Raw genomic sequence first — 24,338 nt, forward strand, 5'->3', positions numbered from 1 at the left:
TGATGATGGGTTCAGCGTCTGTGGCGTGGCAGACCTTGGCTACAAGACAATGGTTTTGGCAATATTTAGAAGCAAACTGCAGTTCTCTGTTGGTCCAAGAGATGCTAGGGTCGTGGAGGGTCAGCCATGGGATTCCCAAAATCACAGGGAAGTGAGGAACCTCGGTAACAAAGAAGGAGATCTCTTCCATGTGTTCCCTTATCCACATTCTGGTGGGTTCAGACCATTGGCTTACTGGGCCTGTCTTGAGGGGGCGGCCATCTATGGCTTGCACCACCCGGGCGTTCTTGAAATCGTGATATTGTAATCCCAGAGAGTCGGCATACTCTCTATCAATGAAATTGTTTGTCGCTCCTGAATCTATCATGGCATGGATCATGATGGGTCCTTTTTTTGCTGACCACAAGGTGACCACTAGGAGAAATAGGACCCCGGTTGGCGGCTCTTGAATGGGGTTTTTGACCGGGTTGGCGAGCCTCTCTACGCCCGGTCGCTGGCTTCCCCCGCCGGCTTTGCGCCAGCCGCCTCGGACGTCTCCACGGAGGACGCCGCCGCCAGTCGAGCGGCGGGCTTTCCTTTGGCTGGACACTCTCTGGCAAAGTGGCCCCCGTTTCCGCAGTACCAACAGAGGTTTAAACGTTGGCGGCGCGCCTTCTCGGCTACATCCAATCTGGGACGCACATTGCCCAACTGCATCGGCACCTCCTCGTTTCCTCTGGGGTATGGGGCTGGTGGCGGGGGTCTCCACGCTGGACGCGGCTGGATGCCGGCGGGAGCGGGAGGTTTTGCTCCGGCTCTTCCACTCTGGCCTCGGATCCACTGCTTCCTGTTGGCAAGCATGACTTCAGCTCGTAAACATTGATCAATGAGTCTTTCAAGAGAGTTTGGAGGGTCCACTTTGGAGATTTCCTCCAACATCTCGATGTTAAGACCCTCCCGAAACTGTCCTCTGAGGGCTATGTCATTCCAGCCGGTGTTTTGGGCCAGCACTCGGAACTCGGCTATGTACTGGGACAAGGGCCTGTCCCCTTGGGAAAGGCGCCGGAGTTTGTGGCCGGCCGCCTCTAAATTGTCCTCGATCCCCCAAGTCGCCTTAAGGTGATCCAGGAAGTTTAGCGCGGAACTTAGGTGCGGGGAGGCTTGATCGAACAGTGCCGTCGCCCAATTGGCCGCTGGCCCGTCTAGGAGACTATAAATCCATGCCACCTTGATGTCTTCTTGGGGAAACTCGGCATTTCGGGCCTCTAGGTATGCCTGGCATTGGCGACGGAAAACATGAACCTTGGAAGCCTCTCCAGAAAACTTGGTGGGCAACGCCAGGGCAGGGAGACGGGCTCCACGTTCCTTCAAGCCCCGTATTTCTCCCTCCTGCGCATGGAGCATATCACGGATCCTGTCCACTTCATCCTTGGCGATGGTGTAGCTGAGTGGTTGGTCACCCGGTCCGGCTCCGGTAGACATTCTGGCCTAGGTTAAATGGTGCTTAGGGTGGCGGAGTCAAACTGTCACGACCCAGGCTGCAGAGCACCAATAACCATACACAGAGGCCAGAATCTATCTAATGTCTTTATTGAGGAAATATATAAAGTTAATAAAAGCAAGTGTAGGAAATAGTTCAGAAGCAGATCTTTCAGGAAAGGTCAAAATTAGTCCAGAGAAACAATGTCCAATATGAGATATTAAGGTCCAAAGTTGTAATCCAATAACCGAAACACTCACTTTGCCAAGCAAAGTGAGGGGAGAAGACAAGGTCCTTTAGTCCATGAAACTTAGGCAAGGCAAGGAAATAACTTGATTCTTGGATACAAGGCTTAATTCAAGGCAACAAAGAACAAGGAGCAAAAACAGGATCCGTGGTAAATTCGTGGCGAGGTCAAGGAAGGCAAGGCTGGGTCCGTGAAGCAAAACAAGGTCCTGGGAAGCAAGCAAGGCTGGAAACGGGAGCGTAGTCCACACACAACCTACTCCCGTAGTTGACGAATTGACTCCGCAAGATTCCTACGAGGGCAAAACACCTAAGTAGGGTCTCGGTTTCCCGCCAAGAGCAGATTCTCTGGGGAACCAGAAGCGAAAGCCATTCTCTGGGTCCAGATGCATGACTCCTTAAAGTTTCTCATGGGAAGCAGGCTAATCAACCATTTGTTTGGCCGCGATTCTCAGGCTTCTGCGATTAGCCTGTTGAGCTCCTCTCTGTTGTTGACAATAATCACGGCGAGAAAAAGGGGGAGATTTTGGCTCAGGGCTTGTTTGGCAAACTTCTGGAAGGCAAACCTCCTGCAGGTGCAAGGGTTCCAGTTCTGGCTGAGAAAGTTCCAATTCTGACTGAAACGGAGGAAAACCTAAGTTTTCCTCTTCATCTGTCACAACAGCGCTAGGAACGGGACTACATGGCCCATGAGTCATCACAGATACACCCAGAGTGTATACTCGCAGGTGTACATAAACAGCTGTGAGGTAAGTGAGGTACAGTAGATGCATTGCAAGATAGCCTGTTAAAATTAACAGTCCTTTCTGGAAATGGTGTATGTTTAGTTATGGTTGATAAAACATAGTATTTCTTGGAAATACTGAGATGAGATTTTGAGGCTTTGTGAAACAGACAGTTACCAGAGTTACTAAGCCCAGTGATATATCAAGGCAATCCAACTGTATCCCTGCCCACACTGCTCTCATATTACTATAACATAGCAGTGGGTTGAGGGGTGATTATCTGAGTGTGTGTCTGCTATGGTTTAAAATCCCAATTTATATATTCAGCAGGATTAGGAAACTGAAGATTGAAGCTGTAGAAAGTAGATTATGCATTTGAACAAACACTTTGTGATGACAAAAGCAAACTCATATAGAGAACTAGTATATCAGGGAGAAAAAAGTCAGCCTTGTTCCAGACCTGGGTGAAGAAAGACTGAGGGCCGCCTCTTCTAGGCTTTCAGAAACTTTTATATGTTTATGCTTTCTGGGTGGCTCTCGGCCCTGAAACCTAAACTCTATTGATGTACAATGTATGAAAGTAATAAAATGAACCAAGTTCACAGCCTTCAACTGAATGGCATACTGTTGTATAGGCTGTCGAGGCCCTTAAAAACTATTATTCTCAAAGACTTCCACTTCAGTTGTGGGAACTTCTGAACTGACCCCTGTGAACTGTTTATAATTGTAATTATTTAAATATAGTAGCTGCCTTTCAATTACTCAGGAACATTAGTTGGCAATTGAAATTGTGTCAAGAGTGCCTGGGGACCTGTTACAGTACAAATTATCCTAAACTGTTTAGCAAAGCCTTGTTCCCACTCTAAGAGTTTAGGGAAAGAAGGGCCCTTCTTTTAAAGTCTGGCTCTGCACATGAAAGTGACGCCAGCAATTGGAAGCAATTTGTGGAATTGTTTGATTACATTCATTATGGCATCAGAAAACATTGCTTGGGAAACAGTTTTGTTTTCTTGAATTCTTTCTTGATTGCTAGCACTGTGAAAGCCAAGATACAAATGTGCCTTTAAGGACTACTGGAGAGTTCTATTGTGTAGAATTGGCACTATGCTTGAAAGAGTTGTATCCCTTCTTGATGTGAGGATTTTCCAAACTCAGTTTTGGCCAAACGTTACCTGTGCTATTCCTCTACTCTCAATCTGCTTTTGCCTTTCTTCTCATAAAAAAGGAGACTCTCCTTAATAACATAGAACATTTTCTCTTCTAGCAGTACTGTTGAAGTTAACAATTTGTACAACATGATTTGTTTTTATCTTGGAAGCTAGTGCAAATATACTTACTGTGTTCCCTAATGAAATGAGTCATGTAAATGATCATAGATGTGATTATGCACCAGAAATCTATGACTGGGTAGCTAACTAGCCACTTCATCACATTTACTAAATTCCACTGAGTGCTACACTTAAGATCTGGGAAGCCACTGTTATTGTCATATTAGTTTGGTTTCAAGTGTAGGATAGAGCATTCTTTGCATATTTTAAGTGTGGGGGCCAGTGTTCTTTTCAAACATTTCAAGAGGTGGTGGGGAAGTGGATATTTGATAATGATCTGGATGTTTGGCAATTCTCTAATGTGATGACATTTATTTCTCCCAGGTTTAAAATTTGTGAGAGGAGAAATTGTGGGAGAAACCAAAAGTATCCTTGTTTTTGCTCACTGAGTTTTAACTTTGCCAGAACAATTCTTTTTTAAGAAAAAGAAATTAAGCCTTTCCGGCTCCTTCCCTTCCTTCTGCGATATGTCTGTGCCTTGTGTTGCATGGGAAAGCCGGGAGAGGATTATTATTATTATTATTATTATTATTATTGATACAACAACATTGTATGACATAGCAAACAATATAGATATGCTGTGAAATCTATCATCATCATCATCATCATTATTATTATTATTATTATTGACACAAAGACACAGTATGACACAGCAAACTAGATATATCTGCTGGATTTCGTATCACAAAATCACAAGTCAAACACTTCCCAAGTGTTTAGGACTGTGATGTATTTTCGGATGATGCGTGCAGATCCCAGTAAGGTGGCCTTTTGCAGTTGACAGATCACAATTTTGTCAATGTCTATTATTTCCAAATTCCGGCTGAGATCTTTTGGCACGGTACCCAGTGTGCCGATTACCACTGGGACCACCAGCACTGGTTTATGCCAGAGCCTTTGCAGTTTGATTTTGAGGTCCTGATAACGGCTGAGTTTTTTCTGTTGTTTTTCGTCAATTTGACTGTCACCTGATATGGTGACATCAATAATCCAAATGCTTTTCTTTTCCAATAATAATAATAATAATAATAATGATAATAATAATAATAATGATGATGATGATGCCATGTCTCCATGCTGTGCAGTCCTGAGAGTTATAGTTGCCCAAGGTCCATACCTTTCTCTTGGTGCATTTACAGTATGGAATGAATGCCCTTGCACTTCACTTTAAATACCATAGCTCCACACTATGCAGTCCTGGGAGTTATAGTTTTCCAAGGTCCACACCCTTCTCTGTGGAGAGGGAGATAGAAAGAACATCACTGCTTTCCCTTGCTCTCGGTTTTCAACAATGAGCAGGGAGAGGGATTGTGGGCGGGACCAAATCTCTGCTTTGGGAAGGCAACTGCAGTGAAAGAATGTGGAAAGGACATTTAACAGTGTGATAGAAGGCAGAGAAAACATCAGTTTCATTAAAAAACAGAGGAAGATTGAGCTCTTCTCTGCTCTCCTCTGCCACACACTTCCCTGCCTAGTGTGATGAAGTTTATGTTTCCATCTTCTAATTCAAATCAGTGTTCATCTTTCCATACTATTCTCCTGGATCAGGCTCTGAAAAAACAAATACTGGACTTTTTCAACTATTTTGAAATTTTCCTTTTTTTAAAAGAAATAGCAAATTTTGAATGTATGATCATACATGCTGGCTTTCTTGTCATTTTTTATTGCTGATAAATACAATCATATCTGGCAAAGTAAATCAAGGTTCAAACTTACAACCTCTTCAACATTCCATCTGACAGTTTCCTGTGCAGTAATGCAACATATGGAGTTATCAGAATGAAATTTGATATGCACATATTAGGGCCCAGCTCTGCATTTCAAGTTGGAATGGCATTGGAATGAACGTCAGCATGCACATTCAGGACAACATGCTGCAGCTGCGGGATAAATTACACACACACACACACACACACACACACACACTGCAAGAAAAATCTAAAAAGAAATGCAGTTCAAGACTAAGGTTAGTGCCTCAGCCCATGCTTTTCTAAAGTGTGCTTGCTAAAATGGAACATTGGTAGTTACTGTGTAAGTGCCACTTCTACTGTAGTGGGGAAGGAATCCTTATGGTGGGTCTTGTTCCTCTCATGTGTCTTTGAAGCAAAGCTTCAAAAAACTCATTCACTTCCTATGTGAGAGAGCTAAACACTCCGTCCAGTGATCAATAACTAATTCCCATCATAAACAAAAATTGCCAGTGGTGGCACAAAACAACAATAACATCCACCACCATCAAAGGGCAGAAAGGATTTCTTTCTGACTACTGCAGAGAAGGAACTGTCATAGTAAGTGTCGATTTTCCATTTTCCTTCAGTGTGGGGAGATAATCTTTATGTTGGGACGTACATGGACAGTGCCCAGATCTCCTCAGGGACTGGCAAAGAACTATGAACATAAGCTAACACGACACACAGTCTTACTAATGAGACAACATGGGAGAGAAAATCTGCTGACCTTCAGTAGACTCCTGGAAGAAAACAAATAGAAATTGCAACTTTTGGAAATTCTTAGTTCTTGCCAAATAAAACTTGAGAGCCTATGTATATTCAATCTGTGGCACTTCTTCCCCTGCAACACTTAGGATTTCAACAAAATGAAGGCAGCACAATCTCCTGAACACAATATAATGTTGGACTCACCTTAGATATTTTATATTGCATAGTTTTCAGCACTGTTTGCTAAGAGAAAAAGCATCTTACAAACAATAACAACAGATAAATGATGGATATAAAATGAGAACAAAAGAACACTTATGAAAACCACAAAATTCCTTACACACTGGTAGAGTTCTCAGCTCAGAGATCATGCAAGCCAATGTGATAACCACCAAGAAAATGCCTTCAGGGTAAGACACTTCCTTTCCACTCATCTCAAAGGAGTCCTTCACCAGAGCCCTTATCAAATCTGCAGATTCCATGACAGAAAGTGATGCACTGTTTCCAGCAGTTCTACAAAGTCTCTCTCAAGTAAGCCTCTCGGGATTTCTTTGTTTTACCATCAGAATGGATGCTAACACTGGCACATGTCTCTTGGGTGTATTAGTGTTAAAGCCTTTGTTTAACCCTCTCTGTAAAATAGCCAGTATGGATTCCACTGAAGCCTTACTATTAAAGCCAATCTACTCCTGTAAAAAATGCCCAGCGCAGTCTCTGCAGAGAGGCTAGTACAGTAAGCCCTTATTCAAAATGGATGCTGTTATTACATTTCACTCTAAGTGCTCTAAATGACAACTGCACTATATTCTTCAGGCTCCCCCACATTGCTGATGGCCACTTAAGCCCAAAAAAAAAAGGCCAGGAAGAAGAGATAGCTACTTTCCCCCCTCTAGGCTGGACAAGAGAGGCATAATGGGTTGGAAGTATTTCTTGTGTGTTCACATTCTTTTTCATCATTTATTTTCCTTTCCATATCTGTATTTATATAGATTTCATGCAGCAATGAAATTTATATCCCCCACCCATTGTAACCCCTCAAATACCCAGCTCCTCTCCTTCTCTTTAGCTCTTCTTAAGTATGTTCCCTCTGTGCATTTTTAATAGAGAAGGAAAGATTTGTTTGCTACATGTCCCTAAGTTTTACTTTCATTTTATTTACAGGTCATAGGCACAATTTGTGGCCCTAAACCTTCCCTCAACTTATACAGGAAGTCAACACATACACAAGTATATATGGTACTGCAGGAAAAGGAAAATGCTTCCACACCCCGTTATCAAAACAAGGGATTTTTTTCCTCAAATTATTTATTATAAAAGTATAATGAAGCACAAAGTTTGTAGAAATATGTGATAAGTGCATATAAAAGAATTGTTCAGGAAAACTGACTGCCCACACATAGCATCATTTTTCGCCACGTTACTTTGTGTTAGATAGGCTGAAAACAAACACCTTCCCTCCGCTTTCCCTTATACCCTGAATATTTCTGAGGATAATTTTGTGATTAAGTTGAAATTTAAGATTTTGAAGTTTAGTTCACCCTATTCACAGGGAGCAATGTTAGAGCAATGGGAGAAGGTGTTTCAGGAAGCTGTGAAAGGAAGTGAAGCTGACATTGAACTTGCTGGCATACGGTGGCACTCTCTGGGTTCCTGGTAGTTGCTGAATTCACATGCATTTCTCCCAAGTTCCCTCCTTGAGTAAGAGCAGGAAGCACTGCCTTTGCTTTTAGCAATTTTGAAGTGATGTCCCATCAATTGAATCTCAGCAGAGCAAGGGCACTGTTGTACAGTATGTATTTTCTAGTCTTTCTTCATGGCGAGGATGGTCAAAATACAGTATTGAGGTCTTGTGTAGTCTCTCTCATGCCTCCCTTTTTCTGTCAAAAGGATGAATTGCTTCTACTGTAAGCCTCCAGAAATTATTTTATCTTAGAAATAGATTGGAAGCCTCTTCTGTTTAATATTTTTTTAAAAATACTGGTTGGTGTTAAGAGCCAGTGTAGTATAGTGGTTTGTGTGTTGAGCTAAGAACGGGGATTGAATACCCACCAAACCACAGAAACTAATTTGGGGACCTTGGGTAAGTTACACTGTCTCAGACCTAGAGCAAGGCAGTAAAGACACCCTTGAAAGAAATCTTGCAAAGAGAAGCCTATGAGGCACTGGCATAAGTTGAAATTAATTTAATGGCACATAACAGTGGGTTTTTTTTTAAAGCAGGACTTTCAGCTAGTCCTGGAAGTCCTATTCCTCCACCCCAACTTTTGGCATTTTTGATAGTACTTGTACCTTCTAAGAGGGTCGCAGGATAGAACATTTTAATATTGGTCATCCCTGCATTGGGGACAATTTTGAAAAGAAATAGCAGCCAACATTCACAAGGCAACCACTGCAGATTTAGCTTTAGTGCCAAAAACTCTCATGATAATTATAACCCAGTTATAATGGCAATGTATAATCAGTTCTTGGGTAGTCTCAAATTTATTAGCCATAGGAAAATATTTTTCATGAGAATACCACAACAACTTGTGCTTGGCCTCTATAATGAAAGTCCCTTGAATGCTTTGAGAGGGGGAAAGGAGATGGATCTGAAGATGTTTTAAAAAATCAAAGTATTAAAAGTAGATTCCATGTGAATAAGAGGGTTCAGATACCTAGTTTCTATACACAGAGCAGTCATTTTAATTTGATACTGAATTTCTAAGGCTAGAAATGATAGGAATAGCTCCCATTTTTATCTGTATTCACAATCTTAACAAGAAGGCAGATGGAAAAAAATCTTTCCTGCGCTCAGGAAAAGCTCAGGCTAAATCCTGACTCTGAACTGAGTGACAACGCTTTTCTTAGAATGAGTTCAGAAACTCTCAAAGAATGATAAAAGTATAACATTATACAGAAATACTTGGGCTTACTCATTTCCTGATGGCTGGAATTGTAAAAACTGGATTTAGTTTGGAGATCATGAAACATGATGTCCGATTTCAGCCATTCTCTGAATCAAAATAGAATATTCATTAGGCTTTTATTTCCTCAGAATATTTGCAATATTTAAGTGAAGTCCATATGCAAGTTTATACAAGTTAACTATCAAACTGGCTGATTTTAAAGGCATGGATAGGAAACTCAAGGTCCTCCAGATTTTAGGCTATGATTCCCATCCTCCCTAATGATTGGTCCTTCTGGCTAGGGCTGATAGGAATTGGGACACCATCAGCATCTCGGGGTTTTGCTTCCTTGATCTATGGTGATGATGAGTGGTTCGTATTATGGAATTCTGATAATGGCATGTGGAGATCTATCTTTCCATGTTGCTTTAATTATAAGTGGATTTTTTTCAAGTGCTTAAGTAAGCTTCCCCATACATCCCTTTATTAGAAATAGGATGTAGCTCCCCATGTAAAGCTGTTTCAGGTCTTCCAGGTTTGAATTACTTGTTTGTTGTGATAAGTTGAGTGGTCAAGGATGCATTCTGAATCTTTTGTCTCAATCTATCTACCTATCTATCAATCAAAACTTTATTTTTGTTGGAATAAAGCCTTCAACAACACATAAAACTTTATTTGTATCCCGCCCCATTTCCCTGTGGGGACTCAGGGTTAAATGACTGAGTCCTCACGGGGAGAATCAGTCATTTAACCCTATGGATTCTTTCTTACTCTCAGCCTCATTTGAAGAATTTGTTTTATTTGTCTGAATGGGGAAGCAGACAAATAAAATATTTTCATTTGAAATTAATAATAATAATAATTTTATTTGTTACCCGCCTCTCCTCATGGCTTGAGGCAGGTTACAGCATAATTAAAACCCATAAACATTGTACGAATTCTATACACATATTGAAATATATTTTTATGAAATAAGTATTTAAAAAGATTTCTATAAAATACATATTAAAATAAAACATTTCTATAAAATACATTAAAATGCATTTGCCTCCTGTAATTTTTACTGCTAGTATCAAAATTGTTTTATTATTGACTGTTGTTCTTCTCGGTCCATTTTCTTTCTCATACAAATGCAGACAGGAGGCCAGAAACCCCTGTTGATAGAGTTCTAGCCAGAGTATTCAAAAGAATTTCATTTAGCATCCTACTTAGAATCATGAGGGATGGTAGCATTCATACATAATATGACTCTGAATTCTAGAAGAGAATCAGATAATACATGTGCAGTTAGTGATGGCAAATCAAGAAGAGATGTAAAGAATTTCCAGAAATTACTGTTATGACCTTCAGGAGAGGACCTTCTCTCAGTCCCACCTACATCTCAAGTTCAGTTGGTGGGAATGAACTTCTCGGTGGCCTTCCTTCTCGACTCTATAACTCCCTGCCCAGGGAAGCCAGAATGGCCCCCTCCCTGCTGTCCTTCCAGCGGCAGGCTAAAACCTTTTTATTCAGGCAGATTTTTAAAGAAGGGTTTTAAGATCATGTCAGGGGCTGCTCTGGTTTTATATGTTTTTATGGATTTAATCTGAATTGTTTTTAATACTTATGATGTTTAATACTATTTAAATATTTGTATATTTGTATATTTTAAATTGCATACTGATGTTTTTTATGTTAAGCCACTTTGAGTCTCCTTTGGGAGACATAGAGTGGGTATAAATATAATAATAATAATAATAATAATAATAATAATAATAATAATAATAATAATAATAATAATAATTAGAGAGAGTTGTGACCACATTCCAGCAGCAATTAGTCCTAATGCTGTTAAGCAAAAAGGAGTCTTCTCTTCAGCAGACCCCCAGGGTATTATGAAGGCCTGTGTCCTATCTCTGCTAGACTGCAAGTCTTGTGCATGTTTAAATTAGACCTGTTTCTGTTAGTAAGGGCAGAGACACAGAGCTTCCTGACTCAATATTAAATTAATATTATTCTACACAGCAGCATCCCCCCCCCCCCCGGCCAATGATAGGGTTGTGGATAAAGCAACCATTTCAAACAGTGTATTAGATTCCATCTGTAGATACGTAGATCTCCATTAATTTTATGGTACGTCTGCGATATGTGATCTGAATCAAATGGTTCTGTCTCTGTGAAGAAGTGAGATTTCCTCACTGTGTGAATAAGCTGCACACTCTCTTCTCCTGTTTCAAATAACGGAGGAGTAAAAAAAAATATCATAATTCTGGTGATGTCAAGAAAGGTGGCTTGCTTAAACAAAAGCCATTGGGATGAAGCCTTTACCTGAAACCCTCTGTTTGATTTTTCTTGTTCTCATTAAAGAAATCTTAGTTCCTCAGTTTGGATTCTGATGAATTTAAAATCAGAAGCAATTGATTTAGTTTCCTCTTCTGAAACACAAAAGTGGAGATGGGGCTAATGTGCAACCCCTTTTGTTCACATAGCAGGAAATAATGGTTTTACATTATATACAAATGAGACTTTGTATATTCCTAATTTGGATTTTGCTTTTCATTTCTTGGCTTTGTAGGGGGATTTTGTGTTGGTGGTAGTAGTAGTTTTGACTAGCATGCTCAAAGTAGGATTTTTGTGGTACATGTCTAAAGATCAGTTTAATAAGTTGGCTATGAATAAGTAATAAGACTTTCCTTAAAAGTTTTCAGGGACTATCTGGTTGGACATCTTGTCTCACAGAAAGATCTTACTACATAATTGACCACATGATTGTTGGTTAATCCTGTGATTGGCTGTGATCTTTTATTTTGTGTTTAATGATTCCATTTGTGCAGAAGGCTTTTAGAAGAGTATTTACAAAATGATGCTTCCAACATTTTTACTATAAAATTTCCCTTCCCTTCCTTGCTTCACAAATCCACCTAAACTTCACGTAAGAGAGTTATCTATCTTGTATTTCTTAATGCTGCGAATAGCTACAGTTTAGTAAGGGGTTTCTGTTATGGTAAAGCCATTTGGGCAGTTCCAACATTTAGCTGTGCTCCATCATATGCATTTGTTTGGAAAAATTCAATATTAAAAATGTTCTTGATATGGGTAGTGGATCCATGTTTAAGTGCAACTTACATCACATTCAAAACTAGCACTTTTAATTATCGGATACTTAATATAGTTTGTGCACAGACTTTCTTTGTGGGTTTAAAGCTCAGCTATATAAATTTACCTTCCCCCTCAACTCTGTTGGCAAGCTCAGCTCTTACATATATTATGGCACCTGTTTACAATATTCTGATTAGTTTGTGGCTTGGCTGTTTTCCGCTTTTCAGTCTAAGCAAGCACTAAGAAGATACTGGATTGTCTTACCTCTCATCCAATAAGCAAATGTCATTTTAAAAATATTTTTTCCATTAACTTGTTCATTCTTGTTCAAAAATGGGGAGAGGGGCTTTTATATGAAAGCATGACTGAGGTAAAGGACAGAGCAGAGGCAAGAGAGGTGAAGGATAAGACTACAAAAGATAGTTTTGTTAGAAAAGCCATGAGTATTTTAGAAAACCTTTTGTAATGTCCCAGAAGGCACTGGAGACACCACCTTGAGATGCATGGACAGAAAACATGAAGCTTGTGATTTTTTAAAAAAATAAGATGGTAGAAATGGCAGATGGGTAGAACAATCTGGATAGTATGAGGACCACAGATAGCACTGTATCCAATGAATATATTTTGAAAGTTAGTATTCAAACTTGTCTTCTTCTCATCCCTTTTCATCACCTACCAGTGCTAATTTTGGATCTAAAAGCTAATTGTACTCCATAAGAGGCATAGTTGGTTATTTCTTCAAGTTCCTCTTGCCCAATATACTTTAGGTACAGGAAGAATTATTCCTCAAAAACCCAGAAGAGACTATTAGTTTTGAAGGAAAAAAAAGGTTTCTTCTGGTATAAATCAGGCACATGTGTGAATAGTAGAAATGGGAAAAATAGGTAAATCATGTTACCTAGGGTGATTCAAAGATTAGCCATTTTGGAGCAATTTGGAGTACCACAAAACAGGAGCTCCAGCCTTTTGAGTTCCCTTAAGGTGGATAAAATCCTTAGATGTCTAGTAGTTGCCCACTCCAGATATGAGTTTCAGATGACTCATATATAAATGATCTGTTATGGGTAATTATATATTAAATATATAATTATATATTACATTAATTGCAACATCATATATAACATTATATAATTCAAATTGTATGTACATTAAATTAACTATATGTAAGATATATATTGTGATTTTTACCACATGGTATTCAGCCCAAAGTACTCAGTGGAGATAGCTGAGACGGATCCACACTCATCTGTCCCACCCAAATCTCTGTTGTGCATGCCAATGTTTTGTCAAACTAGGATTGAGAGAGTTATCTTATAAGGTGAAACCTGATGGGGGAAAGAAAATGGGAGGGGGGGGTTCTGCTTATACAAGGACCCTGTAAAAACAGACATGTCATATGCTCCCAAGCTCTCTGCCACCAGGCTGATGGTGGCACATGGTAGGGGCTCTGGGAATAGCTGGAAATAGCCATGAGGAATAGCGATCCCATTGGCCTTCACCTGTATCCAGCCCACACAAAGGGAAACAGACCCACTGAGAAGAGGGGAATTTTTCCTTCTCAGCTACTTTGCTAAAAGGTAGAAATTTTTATTTTATTTCATGTCAAAGCATTGCATAATCAATAAATTTAAAAAGTGATGAAATAAAGGAAATCACAAGCAGCTAAATAGTTTTAGACCAAAAGTGGGCAACAGCTACTGCATTGTCCGTAGCTTTAAACAACTCCTCCTCCGTACATGAGGCAGGACATTGTGGGCAAGCATACATATAGGGAGTTGTTTGTTCTGCTCCACAGTCACACAAGGTGGAGGATTCATCCAGGTAGTGCCACCTTACCAAGTTGTCTTTTGATCTGCCCACTCTGCTTCTGAGTCTGTTCAGGGACTTCCAAGTTGCCCATTCTTGGTTTGCCCCTGGAGGAAGACCCTCATGGGGGGCCATCCAGTTGGGATTGCCTGGTTTAGCTGCCCAGAGGGACACTCTTGCTGATGCTGGTAGAAAGTGCTCTGCCACTTCTTGAGGGAAATCTCAATGAGTACTCAACATATGACTAGCCCCTTTCCCTACCCCATCCCACATTCACTATGTATAAGCAAATAGTTATTCCAGATTCCAAAAAAATCAAATAACTGAAAAACCGATGGTCCAAGCATTTTAGATAAGGTAGACTCAATAGCTCTCCATGCAGTCATGCCGGCCACATGACCTAGGAGTTATCTACGGACAACGCCAGCTCTTCAGCTTAGAAATGGAGTTGAGCACCAACCCCCAGAGTCGGACACAACTGGACTTAATGTCAGGGGAAACCTTTACCTTTACCTTTAGACTCAATAGCAACAAATGCAAAATAAACACGGGGGTCACTTACTTGGGTTTAAACCACTTAAGTTTTGAGATGTGGCCATGAGCGGTAGTTTGCTCCCTTTGGGGAATTTAATTTGCTATCACCTGAAATGAGTGTGTGATGTAGCCTCAGTTTCCTTGAAACCCTTTACAAAATAGCAGTGCTTTCTGACAACAGAAACACGGGGTTCAGCCTTTTCGGATTTTTCGCAACTTTCTCTCGTCTGCCTATGAATGCAGACTCTTAGCATGGACAGTGTACACTAAACCAAATACTTGTGTGTGTGATGAAAGAGAGAGACAAAGACAGATGTTCTATCGGAGGACAAAAATGGCCTGCCCAGTGAAGAAGCATCGAGTTCTAGCAGCCTTTGGGTGCTTCTGGCTAGTTTTGATTGGAGGGATATGAAATATCAGGCACTACATGGTGGAAGAGAAGAATTATCAAAACCAACCTTTGCCCTTTCTTGCAGTTTACTCCCTGAAGGAATAAAAGCCTACATTTTTGTTGTGGATAATTTGAATACCAAATTACTCTGATTGCATGTGTTTATATTCAGTTGCATACTCAAGCTAGAGATGAAAATTTGCATTGCAATTATGAAAAAAAAAATCTAGGCTACACTTTATTTTCAGAAGAGAGTTAAAGTAACCAAAGAGAGGCGTTCATTTAGAAAATGTTCTACAACTATAACAAGAGTCCTGAAACTTTTCTTCACTTTGAACCCTTAAGTGACTTGGAATTAATTTTCCTGTTTTTCCCATTTATGTATGCAAAACTGATATTTTAATGAACTACAAAATATATAATGATTGGGGCCATGAGTTGGCTCCTTCTTGCGACATTCGGCTGTTTGGAGCATAAATGCTATTTACCACATATGGGTCAACTACATGTACCTCCGTTTCTTGAAAAGACACAAGATGAGCTTTAGAAAGTACTGTATTTCATCACATAATAGTCACACACCCCTTTTGGGGTTCTGATTTTGGGGTTTTACAATTTCTCACATAATAGTCACCCTTGTTGGGGAGAGCTGGGAGGCCTCAATCAGCTGGCGGCAGCTGAGGGAAGCCAAGGGAAGTCTCCCAACTCTCTGTGGCAAGCATGCAAGTGGGTGAAGATCTCAAGGCAACCCTCCAGAGCTCACAGAGGAGAGATGTGAGGGCTTTCATCCACCCACACAACTGCTGACAAGAGTTGCAGAGTCTTCCTTGGCTGGTGAAATACAGTACTTTGTATCAAGAACTGTGCGTTATATGAAGTATCAATAGTATTTCTTCAAACATATAAACCAATTGTCATATATCTCTCATTAAGATCCTGCTGTTTAGTTGCTTGTTAGTGTCAACCAGGTATTCAGCCTACAGTGAGGCATAAGCAAACAAAACATAGCCAAGCACGATGATGGGTTAAGAGTTCTGGATGGTTATATTTCTATCCCTGTACTATGGACTAGTCTTCTATAAAATTATATATGCCAATAAAGCTTCAATAACCTTATACATTTGGAAGTAAAAGCAAGTGATGGGTGGGAAAGAATTTGCTAAGCTTCCTACTTTCTAATATGCCTCAAAGGACTGTCCATGAATAATATTAACATGTGTAAGTATTTCTCACGTACAATGTGGGCCAGTCGCTTGTTCGAACTTTGAAGCTAAATTCTTTCTCTCTCTTTTTTAAACACATAGACCTTTTCAATTTAATCCATTAGCAAGTTGGCAAAATAAGGTAATTGTCCAACAGAGGAAGGGAGAGAAATCTATTAACGTTTGATACAAATCCGAGTAGTACAGGCAGCACTTAATTAATGGAACAGATTTCTCACTATGTATTCAAGCTTACATAGCTATTGTTCAAAAGAGATTAGACTGTTAATGCAAGTAAGTTAAACTAGACCTCCATCTAAAAATATCCGTCATTTCAGCTATTAAGGAGCTGATGTCTTATTCGGTGACAGATATATTTTCCTTCATTTCCTTGGTCTTGTAAAATGTAAAGTATGCCTTGTGTGTAATGTGAGAAATCCACCGAGGTAGATGAAACCTAGATTGTGCCTCTCTGCCTGTCTGCTTGTGCTTTCTCCCTTTGTGTGCTTGATGTCACAAAGCCTCTTCAGCCCACAGACCTCCTGGCACCAGGGTGGGGGGCGGGAAACCCACTGCCTGCCATTTTGTCAGGGTGTGATGCCAGCAGCCACTAATCTGTTTGCAGAATAGGGGTAGTCGGATCTGATTAAGTAATTTAGATATGCAGTAGTAATACCTGAACTGCTTTGACTGGCAGCTAGTGATTTCTCTAGCTCTAGTAGTGAGCTACTGCATTTATTACAACCTCCTTTGCTCCAATAATACCTTGGTGTCAATGCCCTAACTCAAAGTCTATAGATGAAGTACCTTCTCCCTGTACTCTTTGATTTCCCTTTGTGAAGTTTGTTGTGCATTTTATCTGCCATTCCTCTAATTCTGCTGCATTTTCTCGATCCTTGGGTTTTTATGTATATTTAACTTGTGCTGTATATGTTGCATTGGCTCCCATTATGCATCAGGTCACCATTCAAGGTTCTAGATTTAACCATTGGAGCTAGATTGGGGAAAATGTGTTGATTCAGATGTTTTTTGGTCACCAGAGTCATAACTTGTGGAAGACCCTCCTGAGTATTGAATATGAGCTGTTCAAAAAGAGTTTATCATAGTCTTCCACAACAGAAGAAAATATAAATGACTGATGCTTTTGATTATAAATAAACACAGTGATTCTACAGTGAACATTGGCTGCTGCTCTTTTGTTTGCTTTCTTCCTCTGCAAAACAAATAATTTAAATTGCTAAAGAATCTGAGAAAGTCTTCTCTTAACCACCTAATGAAAAGGCCATTGACTGATCCTATGATGTAGGTGGCATAGCCTTGAATATAGTTACAGCAGTTTAATCCCATTTTGATCAATGTGGCTCTACCCTAAAGAGTCCTGGGAATTGATTAAAGGCACCAGATCCTATCTGACCTTGGAATTTAAGCAGAGTCTATTTTTTCGTGGTTTATGCGGAATATAGTCCATCAAAGACACAGTAGCTTCACACAAATGAAAGAGGAAACATAAATTTACTCTTGTTCAGCAGTCAAAAGCATAACCTTGTGGCATTACATCAAAAATAAATTCTTCAGAGTAACAAAACTTACATAGTCCATGTATGCATCACATAAACGCAGAGAGCATGGCTTCTCCAACTCCCATTATCCTCAGAGAGTGAGCAGGGGAGAGAGTACCATGTATCCCAAAACACACCCAGTTATACCCCACCAAGTCTGATGCAAACTTGCTGGCCTTAATGACCACCTGCATATAATGACCAAAAGAATGAGGTTTTTAAAATACATATATCTACTCCTTGCAAAACTCACCCAGTTTTTATGTACCTTAACAAGCTTTGGTTAGCAATGGTTGGTGGACCACCAGTGAATACTAGGAGCTGCAGAATATATTCCAGGAGAAGGAACTAACAAACCCAACTCCAAGTGTTTCTTGTCTAAGAAATTACAGTGGGTGACTTGAAGGCACACACACATACACATACCTAAATGAAAGTCCCAAATGATCACAATTCCTTCATTAAATTAGCCTATATGACAGAAATGGGCAACTGCATAAGTCTAGGAACTGGTTCTTTGTCCCAGGAATTCTCTGGGAAGGCATAAAGGCTATCCGAAATGCCAGAAATAAATCTAGAGGTGGCTGGAAGTTCATTTCTGGTTTGGGGGAAAGATTTTTTTTTAAAGTACATCCCTGCAATCTGTAACACCAATTAGAGCACTGTGTTTCTACTTTTTGAAGTCCACTGGTTCCATCCTATGGAATTTTCAATTTAGGGGGAGTGTTTCGAATTCTTATTCAGAGAGCTCTGGGGCTTCACCAAACTATAAATCTCATATGATCCCATATGATGCGGACATGTAGTTAAATTGAATTATAGTGATACAGTTTTGTGGTGGAAAAGGACCCCTATTTTCAAAGTGAATTGCTACTTTTAAAAGTTTCTTAGATAAATGACCCTCTCCTTTTTTAGCCTGAAAAAAAGCAGTTTGCGGAGACAAGACATGTCTAAAGATGCAAAAACGTTCTGTTGGGGGCATCTGCATATTGTCCCATGGTTGCATTTTGCCTGTTGCTGCTTGTATGTTAAAAATTAGTTGCATCCACATTTGACATTTCAGATTTTGTTGCTCCAAGAATCTCAGGACAACATCTCAGGTATATGCTATGGGTCTTAAAATGTCCTGCCATTCCTTCTTTCATATATCTGAAAGATGCTTGCGGATTTATGAATGATCACCAACAGGCGAGAGTTTAGACTTACAGAATCATGTTTCAGAAATCAGGTGATCCAGGAGGCATGAAAAATAGTGTGCAGTGTTGAAGAGAAAAGTTAATAAGACTCCTGTGTTGTCACAATGCTGTCTCAATTTCGGTCTTTGCATCATGTTGCACCCACCTCATGGTGGATATAGCTGCCTGACAAGGCTAGAAGAAAAATAGACCCAGCTGATTCACCACAATCAGCCGTGAATAGCCATTTAGTTTGTCTGCAATGGAACAGATCACCTGTACTTGTAGACGTCCTGTCTCCAGTAAATCATAAACATCTCAATCTTTTTGTCGGGCTACGATATGAGAATCTGTCTCCGAATTTCAGTACAAGGGGAGAGAAGCTGATTAAGTGTTTGAGATAAGGTTATATGACACCACAGGTTAGAAATACCTGAGCTGAAATTGGCTTATTCCCAAGAATTACATTTTCAGAATATTCAGCTAGGTGGCACTGAATATGCTTTTTAGATCTCTCTTATCCACATGAAGACATTAAAGGGTCTCAAGGGCAACACCTGGACAGCATTTATGCTCCCTTGCTTTGTTTTGGACTTCACTGCTTATCTCTCTCTTTAAAAATGTCTGATGTGTCAGAAGTATAAGATAAAATAACAACAACAACAACTCCTCTGGCAGAAACCAGTGCAGGTGGTCCCGGTGGTGATGGGCACATTGGGTGCCATGCCAAAAGATCTCAGCCGACATCCTGGTGGGATGACTCCCATCACTGGAATGTAGCCATTGAGGGCTATAACCTCTTTCACAGAAATAGAACAAAGGGGAGAGGAGGGGGAGTAGCTTTATATGTCAAAACCAGTTACATTGCAGAAGAAATGCAAGACTGTAATCCGGGACACCAGCTTGAAAGCATCTGGATAAGAATCAAGGGAACCAGGACTCAAAAAGATCTTGTTGTGGGTGTCTACTACAGACCTCCGAGTCAGGATGAAGGACTTGATGAAGCCTTCTGTCAACAGCTGACCAAACAGGCACAAAGAAGAGATATAGTAGTCATGGGCGATTTCAATTACCCCGATATCTGCTGGAAAACAAACTCAGCCAAGAGTACAAAGTCCAACAAATTCCTCACTTGCCTTGCAGACAATGTTATGGTCCAGAAGGTAGAAGAGGCAACAAGAGGATCAGCAACTCTTGATCTAATCTTAACAAATGTGGAAGACCTGATCAATACAGTTGAAGTGGTTGGATCCTTAGGGGCAAGTGACCATGTGCTCCTGGAGTTTGCAATACAAAGGAATGCTGAAACTAAGACAGGTCAAACACGCATTCTGAACTATAAGAGAGCTGACTTCCAAAAAATGAAGGAATTACTGAGCGGCATTCCATGGACGCCAATATTAAAAAACAAGGGAGTTAAGGATGGATGGGAGTTTTTCAAAAGTGGAATACTCAAGGCGCAAATGCAAACAGTGCCAACAAAGAAGAAAAATAAGACAAGTGCAAAGAAGCCAGAATGGATGTCCAAAGAACTTCTAACTGAACTAAAGCTCAAAAGTGACATGCACAAGAAGTGGAAAAGGGGAGAAATCACCAAAGAAGAATTCAAACGTATAGCCAACACCTGTAGGGAAAAGGTTCGCAAGGCTAAAGCGCAAAATGAGCTCAGGCTTGCCAGGGACATAAAAAACAACAAAAAAGGCTTTTTTGCTTACGTTGGTAGAAAAAGGAAGAAAAAGGAGGCGATAGGGCCACTGCAAGGAGAAGATGGGGTGATGGCGACAGGGGATAGGGAAAAGGCAGAACTGCTCAATGCCTTCTTTGCCTCGGTATTCTCACAAAATGAAAGCCATCTTCAACCTCAGCAACATGGAATGGACGAAGGATTGGGGGAAATCCAACCCCAAATAGGGAAACAAGTTGTCCAGGAACACCTGGCCTCTCTAAACGAATTCAAGTCCCCAGGGCCAGATCAGCTACATCCAAGAGTATTGAAGGAATTAGCGGAAGCTATTTCAGAACCACTAGCAATTATCTTCGAGAGTTCTTGGAGAACGGGAGAAGTCCCAGCAGATTGGAGGAGTGCGAATGTGGTCCCTATCTTCAAGAATGGAAAAAAGAACGACCCAAACAATTACCGTCCGGTCAGCCTCACATCGATACCAGGCAAGATTCTGGAAAAGATCATCAAGGAAGTGGTCTACGAACACTTAGAAACAAATGCGGTCATTGCTAATAGTCAACACGGATTTACAAAAAACAAGTCATGCCAGACTAATCTGATCTCTTTTTTCGATAGAGTTACGAGTTGGGTCGATACAGGGAATGCTGTGGATGTAGCCTACCTGGATTTCAGTAAGGCCTTCGACAAAGTCCCCCACGACCTTCTGGCAAATAAACTAGTAAAATGTGGGCTAGACAAAACTACGGTTAGGTGGATCTGTAATTGGCTAAGCGAACGAACCCAAAGGGTGCTCACCAATGCGTCGTCTTCATCATGGAAAGAAGTGACAAGTGGAGTGCCGCAGGGCTCCATCCTGGGTCCAGTTCTGTTCAACATCTTTATTAACGACTTAGACGAAGGGTTAGAAGGCACGATCATCAAGTTTGCAGACGACACCAAACTGGGAGGGATAGCTAACACTCCAGAAGACAGGAGCAGAATTCAAAACGATCTTGACAGACTTGAGAGATGGGCCGAAACTAACAAAATGAAGTTCAACAGGGACAAATGCAAGATACTTCATTTCGGCAGAAAAAATGGAAATCAAAGATACAGAATGGGGGACGCCTGGCTTGACAGCAGTGTGTGCAAAAAAGACCTTGGAGTCCTCGTGGACAACAAGTTAAACATGAGCCTACAATGTGATGCAGCAGCCAAAAAAGCCAACGGGATTCTGGCCTGCATAAATAGGGGTATAGCGTCTAGATCCAGGGAAGTCATGCTCCCCCTCTATTCTGCCTTGGTCAGACCACACCTGGAATACTGTGTCCAATTCTGGGCACCACAGTTGAAGGGAGATGTTGACAAGCTGGAAAGCGTCCAGAGGAGGGCGACTAAAATGATTAAGAGTCTGGAGAACAAGCCCTATGAGGAGAGGCTTAAAGAACTGGGCATGTTTAGCCTGCAGAAGAGAAGGCTGAGAGGAGACATGATAGCCATGTACAAATACGTGAAGGGAAGTCATAGGGAGGAGGGAGCAAGCTTGTTTTCTGCTGCCCTGCAGACTAGGACACGGAACAATGGCTTCAAACTACAGGAAAGGAGATTCCACCTGAACATCAGGAAGAACTTCCTCACTGTGAGGGCTGTTCGACAGTGGAACTCTCTCCCCCGGGCTGTGGTGGAGGCTTCTTCCTTGGAGGCTTTTAAGCAGAGGCTGGATGGCCATCTGTCAGGGGTGCTTTGAATGCGATTTCCTGCTTCTTGGCAGGGGGTTGGACTGGATGGCCCATGAGGTCTCTTCCAACTCTGCTATTCTATGATTCTATGATTTGGAAACAATAGACATTGACAAAATTATGATCTGCCAACTGCAAAAGGCCACCCTACTGGGATCTGCGCACATCATCTGAAAATACATCACAGTCCTAAACACTTGGGAAGTGTTCGACTTGTGATTTTGTGATACGAAATCCAGTATATCTATCTTGTTTGCTGTGTCATACAACAACAACAACAACAACAACAACAACAACAACAACAATAACTTTTATACCCCGCCCCATCTTCCTGAAGGAACTCGGGGCGGCTTACATGGGGCCATATAAAAAGGGACAGACATTCATGTTTTTACGCATCCATAGCTTTGCTTTCCAAACATTAGATCTGGGCTCAGTTATATCTGTGTATAGACTTTCCCATTTCAGACTGGACATAGGCATTCATATGACAAAATATTCATCTACCAAACAAAAGGAAAACCTTTCTATGGATGCACAATTAGCAGAGAGCAGCATGGTCTAGAATCCTTCTCCCTCATATCCTTGTTCTTACATGCTGAATTTTCTAAAACAGCCTAGACACAAATTGCCTCAATTCTTGGCTTATCAGATGTAGGTTTTTGAAGTGTAAGGAAAATGGGGTGCTGGAGTTTATAATGAATCAGTGTGTGCAGAATAACCAACTTGTTTTCATGATTTGTGCTTGTTTATCCCATTACTCAATGGAAGCCTGAACTGAAGTGGTCAACTTGCCAATTTTCCTGGATTTCTGGACCTCTGTTCCTACTTTGAGATCCTGCGGGGATGAGCTCACATTCAAACCACTTTGAGATTGATATAATAATTTTGAAATGTTTGCCCAGAGGTTTTTCCTTTTTAAAAATATGTCTCTTTATTCTTTTCAGATGGGGTGAAGCCAGAAACAAAGGCGCTCCTGACTACCATCTCCAAGAAGAAGCCCAAGGCAGGGAAGGGGGATACACCAAAAGAGGATGAAAGCAACAGGGTTGACTCAGTCCAGCCTGTTCATATCACTCTTCTCTTTAAAAGATATGTCTTTGATTCACAGAAGAAAATGATTCAGTCTTAAGAAACATCTGAAGTGTCCTTTAAAGGCCGTACACCAAAATCATTTGCAAGTCAGTTCCCATGGACTAAAGACCATTCTTGTTGCTTATTAGTGGCCCAAGATACCATGGATATTTTTGTCCTAACCTGGTGTGTTGCAGATAGATAGCACCTGTTGAAATTGCTCTTTTACAGCTAATTCAAATGCACTGTCTTATATGCAAACTCTCTTGTTCTCTCCCTTCCTCTCTCCCTCCCTCTCTCTGTTTCTCTCTCTCACACACACACACACACATACACACACACACACACAGCCCTATAGCTAAACTTTATCATATGTTATGATAGAAATGGGAAAGTAAAAAGGCAAACATGGCATGATCAAACTAAATGAGGTGTTTAAATTCCCTTATATATAATAATCCAAATGTGGTATTTGTAAAGCAGGGATTATTTTGTAAATGAGGTTTGTATCTTGAGCACCATTTATAACTGGCTTCAGTGTCAGAACATCTTTAGGGATGTACATAATTTCATGGTATGCATTGTAAACCTTTGCTTTTTCCTGGGTTCAGAACTGCTTTTGTGTAATACTTTTGTACAAGCTTTTCAGATCTGCTGGCTAATGTTTTCCTCTAGGAAAACTGATAAAATAAGCAACTCGGAGCTACTATTGAGTATTGTTAGAAGTCAGTGTTGCTCAACGTATCTAAAAGTATATTGTTATCATAAAACTGTCAAATGATGAAAATTAAAACAAAAACAAAAATGGCTTGAGGATTACAGTAGTTTTATTCAAATAAAATGCATTTACAATTAGTCTTTTTTCAGCCATTTGGGTCTTTGTCCTCCTCTCCCTGTTTCTTAAGCATGAAAAGCCAGAAGCTGGAAGAAGTAGAGCCGAAGTATGTTGGATATGTCAGTTTTCTAGGCCAGTTTTTTTTTTTCATGTCAGGAGTAACTTGAGAAGCTGCAAGTCGCTTATGGTGTGAGAGAATTG

At 40.6% G+C, this 24,338-nt stretch overlaps 1 protein-coding gene across 2 annotated transcripts in view; it reads left to right on the forward strand.

Moving 5' to 3' along the window:
- eefsec (eukaryotic elongation factor, selenocysteine-tRNA specific) overlaps window positions 1-24,110 on the forward strand; it is a 241,221-nt gene extending 217,111 nt beyond the window's left edge. For both annotated transcript variants that reach the window (XM_062969818.1, XM_062969819.1), the window contains exon 7: window positions 23,176-24,110. In XM_062969818.1, the coding sequence (XP_062825888.1) occupies window positions 23,176-23,360 (185 nt within the window). In that variant the 3' untranslated portion in view covers window positions 23,361-24,110. The remainder of the gene's footprint in view (window positions 1-23,175) is intronic.
- Window positions 24,111-24,338: the final 228 nt, after the last annotated feature.

This window comes from Anolis carolinensis, chromosome 2 (assembly GCF_035594765.1).
Source record: "Anolis carolinensis isolate JA03-04 chromosome 2, rAnoCar3.1.pri, whole genome shotgun sequence".
In the NCBI taxonomy this organism is placed as follows: domain Eukaryota; kingdom Metazoa; phylum Chordata; class Lepidosauria; order Squamata; family Dactyloidae; genus Anolis; species Anolis carolinensis.